This window comes from Photinus pyralis, unplaced genomic scaffold (genome assembly GCF_008802855.1).
Source record: "Photinus pyralis isolate 1611_PpyrPB1 unplaced genomic scaffold, Ppyr1.3 Ppyr1.4_LG10, whole genome shotgun sequence".
NCBI lineage: Eukaryota > Metazoa > Arthropoda > Insecta > Coleoptera > Lampyridae > Photinus > Photinus pyralis.
Window position 1 is genome coordinate 11,599,235 of NW_022170250.1, and position 7,239 is coordinate 11,606,473.

General features: G+C 40.6%; 2 protein-coding genes across 2 annotated transcripts; one reads left to right on the forward strand and one right to left on the reverse strand.

Annotated features, from left to right (window-relative positions):
• Positions 1–210: 210 nt before the first annotated feature.
• On the reverse strand, positions 211–1,248 carry LOC116162355 (retinaldehyde-binding protein 1-like). Its single transcript, XM_031475972.1, has 4 exons — positions 971–1,248; positions 746–926; positions 524–700; positions 211–474 (listed from the first exon to the last, which is right to left on the reverse strand). The coding sequence occupies exons 1-4, from the start codon at positions 1,246–1,248 to the stop codon at positions 325–327; spliced, it is 786 nt and encodes a 261-aa protein (XP_031331832.1). The 3' UTR covers positions 211–324.
• A 1,668-nt stretch (positions 1,249–2,916) lies between these two features.
• Positions 2,917–4,764, forward strand: LOC116161915 (retinaldehyde-binding protein 1-like). Its single transcript, XM_031475412.1, has 4 exons — positions 2,917–3,227; positions 3,272–3,452; positions 3,498–3,674; positions 3,719–4,764. Exons 1-4 carry the CDS (start codon positions 2,950–2,952, stop codon positions 3,902–3,904), a joined length of 822 nt encoding a protein of 273 aa, XP_031331272.1. The 5' UTR covers positions 2,917–2,949; the 3' UTR covers positions 3,905–4,764.
• The last annotated feature ends 2,475 nt before the right edge of the window (positions 4,765–7,239 follow it).

Consider the following 7,239-nt stretch of genomic DNA (forward strand, 5'->3'; position numbering starts at 1 on the left):
CTGTTGCATCTCATCACTACGAAAAATACTAATTCAGCCGGGGCTTTGGTCACGTAAAAGACATTAAAATTGTGTTATCGCTCGTCAGACTGGCCCCCTGGCAATTAACCGGTCATGACGAATCCGGTAGCCATTTACTCAAAAAGTATGTATCACAAGTGATAATAATCCATTTCTCTTACGCAACATACGGAACATTGTACAAATTTATAAAAATCGTTACGCAACAACAAATGTGGCGATACCGAAGGGAAGGAGGGGGGAAGTAGTGCAAACAAAATGGTTAGGTTAGTCTCTCAACCACTGTTTCTGTTCTGCGTCAAACTAAAACTGCAACTCCTCCAGCTTCCTCATGGTTCTCTCGTGGTAGACGCGGATTGACTTTAAGTCTCCGCCGAACTCCTTTGGAAGGTACCTCTTTGGTATCCACTCGTAAAATCTGTTCGTGCTCTCCAGGCTCGAGTGAAGTACAATCTATGAAAGAGAAGTTACCCCACATCAATAATACTTTACGAGATCTTACTTTGGATGATATTTCCTGACCAATCCAAGGCTTGGTTATATTGTAAGTGGTGTGCATAACTCGATTGGAGTGGAGTAAATGGATGTTTTTGATCTTGCATGGAAGTCCATGCTGTACGTAGTCTAAGTAGACCTTCAGAAGGTGCATGTTAAATTTCCAAGCGTGCATAAACGTCGTCTAAAATGATAACGTGTCATGGAAGGCGATGACTGGTTAACCTACCCCTCTACAATCAAAGGCGTATATAATATCCTGCGGATTGTTGTCTTGAAGAACTGCCTCCAAAATTATGCAGTTCATCCTCAAACAACATTCAAAATCTAAATTTTGGTAATTCGTATCGTTTAACCCGGAGAAGCAAAGCGTAGAACCTCCATAGCGTTCAGGCATTACAGCAAAGTGCCTAAAATGTCTTCTGCTGAGGTGCTTTTCAAAGGGGAAGCTTACATGACTCTCGTAATTTTCCTAAGATCCACATTTTGCACATTTCTATCTTTGAATAAGACCGGGTTCTTCGTCTTGATTCTGAAGTGAGCTGCTATGGTGGCCTTCCACAACTCGACGGAGCTGCCGGTGGCAATCAGGAACAGGACTGGCTGTTCGTCCGTTAATTGGGGAAGATTAGTTTCGCGCTGCCATTTCTTCAGCAGTTGAAGATCGTCGTCACTTACGTGGCCGGCTTGGATTATTTCAGGGGCGCTGAATCCAAATGTAACTTCCGACATTTCCGTACGCAAACTGAAGAATGACAGATCATTTTCAATTAGTTAATTTCCCATCTCACGTTAAATGGGTATTATGCCGAAATTTGCAAATTTTAGATACAATTGTATTACTTGAATAAATTGCGATTAATATCTCGTTTGTTCCCTTGATAAGGTCATTCCTCCATACGACATCAATTTTTAGGATGGCATGTGCCTTTCTTGGCTGCAACCGCGCCTTTGAAGCAGCAAACTTTTGAGTCCAAAGCCGAATCTCGCAGAAAATTTACTTTGGACCACACACTGATTGCGCTGGTAGCCCAAACCCGAATGAATCAAAATCTCCCCGGGATAATCCCCACATCATTTCTTTTTAACTAGTTAATGCCAACAAAATGGTTTTTTATTAATGAAAACCGCCATTTTTAATCATTGATTCGCTTGCTTGCGAAGATATCAGGGCGAGTCTGCTTCAAGTGATAGTGCGATTTGATGATTTGTTAGCTGTTTGTACGTCAGCGGTCAGTGAAGAAGATCAGGATCTTTTCGTCGAGCAAGGCCGGTATTGGCTCTGGGAGCAGCCGGTTTTTGATCTTGTCCAAGTTAGCCCAAATCTTCGCATCACTCTTTATAACGCAATTTTTTGGATCTCAAGGCTTCCTGGCAGAAGGGCTGGAAGGGTTTCCCCACCACGAGAGCATGAAATGCAAAGCGAAAGCTGAAATTTAGGTATCGGAACAGTACACAGGAAAAATATGGCCCAAGAACCATTTTACGAGATATGCTGCAGCACTCCTGCTGTGAAATGGATTTATAGCTCCTAATTCTTTCTAAAATATTCATTTATGAGGAGAACAGCATACGCAACGAAATCGCACTTCGATGTTTCGATGCTTGAAACTTTTTACTACTAATATTTACAGTGGGGGCAAGTTGCCGAAAGAAAGCTGCCATCTGAATCATATTACGATGGTTGCTGCTGTGCTCCTGACACGATGTATTACATTTAAAGGAATTTATAGTTTCTAGTTTGATCTACTACTTTTCTAATCACCCGGTATCTTTCCGCAGTGCGAACAAAATTCAAGTGCCGGACCAATAAACAGCAAAAATTTGCCCACGTTTGCTGCTGTACTCCTGTTACGATAAGTAACCCGTTGAAGTAAATTTATGACTCTTAACTTCTAGAAGGATAGGACAAGCCGAGGATTTTTGAATATCTAAGATACTGAACCGGAAATAATAAGTGATTGTGCCATTTATGGGCCCTTTTTTGTACTCACCATATCGCTTTTACCTTGGTACCTGAAAGCTAATTAGGAAGAGGGATGCATTATCCGCTCCTGATACTATCTATCCACGTATACAGGTAGTAATTGGTAATCTAACCGACACCCCAGCCCAGCTCTTCCACATATATCTCTCGCGTTTCAGGTGCATTCGGTAACCCAAATGGCATGATGACAAAACTAACTTTCAAATCAAACGCAATTGAAATGGAAGATAGGAAGGCCGTGGCACAAAATAAAATAGAATTCAGTTTGACAAAATCCATTTAACGTACCAAGGGCACAAACGCGATGATAATCGCAATTTATTCAAAGAAGGTAATTATCATGCTTTAAATATCCACGAATTTCGGCATAATACCCACCTAACGTGGGATGGGAATTTAACTAACTGAAAAACGACGCTCTCCCATTTCTCAGTTTGCGTGCGAAAATGTCGGAAATTAAATTTGGATTCAGTGCCCCTGAAATAATCGAAGCCGGCCACGTAAGCGACGATGATCTTCATCTGCTGAAAAGATGGCAGCGCGAAACTGATCTTCCCCAATTGACGGACGAACAGCTAGTCCTGTTCCTGATTGCCGCCGGTAGCTCCGTCGAGCTGTGCAAGGCCACCATAGACGCTCACTTCAGAATCAAGACGAAGAACCCGGTCTTATTCAAAGATAGAAATGTGCAAAATGGAGATCTGAGAAAAATTGCGAGTGTCATGTAAGCTTCCCTTTTGAAAAATGGGTCAGCAAAAGACATTTTAGGCACTTTGCTGTAATGCCTGAACGCTATGGAGGATCCACGCTCTTCTTCTCCGGGTTGAACGATCGCAATTACAGAAATCTGGATTTTGCGTGTTTTTTGAGGATGAACTGCCTAATTGCAGAGGCGATTCTTCAAGATAACAACCCGCAGGATGTTATATACACCTTCGATTGCAGAGGGGTAGGTTCGCCAGTCATCTTCTTCGGTGACAAATTATCATTTCAGACGACGTTTATGCACGCTTGGAAAATTAACATGCACCTTCTCAAGGTCTACTTAGACTACATACAGCAAGGACTTCCATGCCAGGTCAAAAACGTCCATTTCCTCCACTCCAATCGAGTTATGCACGTCACTTACAACATAATCAAGCCTTGGTTCGGTCAGGGAATATTATCCAAAGTAAGACATCATAACGTATTTGATACCGTGTAACTGTTGCGTAGATTGTACTTCACTCCAGCGAGGAGAGCACGAACGGATTTTACGAGTGGATACCAAGGAGGTACCTTCCGAAGGAGTTCGGCGGAGATTTGAAATCCATCCGCGTCTACCACGACAGGACCATAAAGAAGCTGGAGGACCTGCAGTTCTATTTTGATGCGGAACAAGAACTGTGGTTGCAGAACTAACTCGACCATTTTATTGGCATTACCTCCCCCTCCTTCCTCAACCACACATTTTTTGTTGTGTAACGTTTTTATAAATTGAATTTTACGACTAGCACTCTAACCTAACCTTGAATTACTTCCTCGCACATCATATTCTTACATACAAGATTTCTGACCTAACCTAACTCAGCACCTTAACCTAACTTCACTCTCTCTAACCTAAGCATCAATCAGCTCCTTGCGCATTATATTCTCCTGATACAAGATTTGTGAATGTTTAAGGCGAAGTAAGGCGTCGAAATTGAAATATTTCTGTGAGAGCTGGGTTTACATCGTGCGCACCTTAAAAAGGTGATCACTTGGGACGGTCCTCTCTGATTTTCTAGTCACCCCCTTTTTCTTGGATGCCTTTTAATGATTGAGGAGGTCTTTTCCCATTACCGTCAAACGCCTTTCAACCCCAGATTTCGTCTTAAATTTTTACAAACTTTGTATCAAGAGAGTATAATGTGCGAGTAGGTCTTTCAGCTTGTAAAATTTGTCTGGCTACCAGGAGAACATGATTGTTACCGAGGTCTTTTCCCATCCCCCACAAACATATTTCAAAGCCAAATTTAGTTTTACAATTTTATCGGGAGAATATAATGCGCGAAGAGATGTTTCAGCTCTTAATACACGAACCATCAGTTATTAAAACATTCTTGTAAAATTTGTCTGAGTACCAAGAGAACATGATGGCCGAGGAGTTTTTTTCCCATCACCCACAAACATTTTTCAAAGTCAAATTTTGTTTTAAATCTTTAAAAATGTTGTATCAGTTGAGTATAATGTGTGAGGAGGTGGTTCAGCTCTAAATAAACGAACTATCGGTTAAAAATTCTTGTAAAATTTGTCTGGCTACCAGGAGAACAAGATAGTTGCGGAGGTCTTTTATCCCATCACCCACAAACACATTTGAAAGCCAAATTTCTTTTTAAATCTTTACAAGTGTTGTATCAGGAGAATATACTGCGCGAGGTGTTTCAGCTCCAATACACAAACTATCAGTTAGAAAATTCATGTAAAATTTGTCTGAGTACTATGAGAAAAAGATGGTTGAGGAAGTCTTTTCCCATCACCCACAAATATATTTCAAAGCCAAATTACGTTTTAAATCTTTACAAATTTTGTATCAGGAGAATATAATGCAGGAGGTGTTTCGGCCCCTAATACACGACCTATGAGTTAGAAAATTCTTCTATAATTTGTCTGAGAACCAGGAGAACATGGCGGAGGTCTTTTCCTATCCCTCACAAACATATTTCAAAGCCAAATTTAGTTTGAAATCTTTACAAGCGTTGTATCAGGAGAATATAATGCACGAGGAGGTGTTCCACCTCCTAATACACGAACTATCAGTCAGAAAATTCTTGTAAAATTTGTCTGGCTACCAGGAGAACACGATAGTTGAGGAGGTCTTTTATCCCATCACCCACAAACACATTTCAAAGCCAAATTTCTTTTTAAATTTTTACAAGTGTTGTATCAGGAGAATATAATGCGCGAGGTGTTTCAGCTCCTAATACACGAACTATCAGTTAGAAAATTCTTCTAAAAATTGTTCTGAGTACCAAGGGAACATTGCGGAGGTCTTTTCCCATCCTTCAAAAACATATTTCAAAGCCCAATTTAGTTTTAAATCTTTGCGAGTGTGGTATCGGGAGAATATAATGCGCGAGGAGGTGTTTCACCTCTTAAGACACGAATTATCAGTTACAGAATTCGTGTAAAATTTGTACCAGGAGAACATGAAGGTGGAGGAGGTCTTTTCCCATCACCCACAATCATATTTCAAAGCCAAATTTAGTTTGAAATCTTTACAAATGTTGTATCAGGAGAGTATAATGTGCGAGGGGGTGGTTCAGCTCTGAATACACGAACTAGCGGTTAAAAAATACTTGGAAAGTTTGTCTGGCTACCAGAAGAATATGATTGTTGAATAGGGGGTGTTTTCCCATCCCTCACAAACATTTCAAAGCCAAATGTAGTTTTAAATTTTTACAAGTGTTGTACCAAGAGAATATAATGCGTGAAGATGTGTTCAGCTCCCAATACACGAACTATCAGTTAAAAAATTCTAGTAAAATTTGTCTGAGTACCAGGAGAACATGATGGTGGAGGAGGTCTTTTCCCATCACCCACACAAATATTTCAAAGCCAAATTTAGTTTTAAATCTTTACAAGTGTTGTATTAGGAGAATACAATGCGCGAGGAGGTGTTTCAGCTCTAAAAATACCAAGTATCTGCTAGAAAATTCTTGTAAAATTGGCCTAGCTACCACGAGAACATGATAGTTGAGGAGATCTTTTCCCATCACCCACAAACATATTTCGAAGCCAAATTTCTTTTTAAATCTCTACAAGTGTAGTATCAGGAGAATATAATGCGCGAGGATTTGTTTCAGCTCCTCATACACGAACTATCAGTTAGAAAATTCTTGTAAAATTTGTCTAGCCACCAGGAAAACATGATTGTTGAGGAGGTCTTTTTCCATCATCCACAAAACTTTCGACGCCAGATTTTGCCTTAAATTTTTACCAACTTTGTATCAGGAGAGTATAATGTGCGAGGAGGTATTTCGACTCCTAATACACGAACTATCAGTTAGAAACTTTTTGTAAAATTATTCTGGCTAACAGGAGAACATGATGACTGAAGAAGTCTTTTCCCATCACCCACACATTTTTTAACGCTAGATTTCGCCTTACATTTTTACAAACTTTGACACACACCCCACAGAGAGGCCAGTAGAAGAAAAAACGAAAAAGAGCTACGGACTTCGCCGACTCGTCTGTGAAGGACACCGATTCTCATAGACAACAAATTATGTACGGGCGGTAATGAGACCACCACTAGCGTTCACAAATATATTCCAACTTCGCCGCCCCGACACCCTGAATTGCTGCAGCCTCGACAACAGGAAGCAACGTCGAAGAAGCCCTTTACTTCCGAAGACGAGGAGCAATCACTGCTTTTGTTCCGCGTCAAAATAAAGCGTCATCTGTACGTAACTAATAGACCGCGCCTACTTAACCCACGCGCATATAAAAACAATCAATTGAAATCTACTAGATTTCAAGGTCGCCGAGTTCGCATTTCTCACGCTGCTGCATGACATCACTACGAATAATTTTGAGTCAGCTGATTTGGTCACGTTACAGACATTACAATTGTGTTATCGCACGTCAGACTGGCGCCTACAGCCTTTCCCAGCAACTAACCGGTCACGACGCATCCGGTAGCTATTGACTCAAAAAGAATACATTAAAAGTGAAATTGCATTTCTCTTACGCATTTAATTGAGAACAGTGTAAAA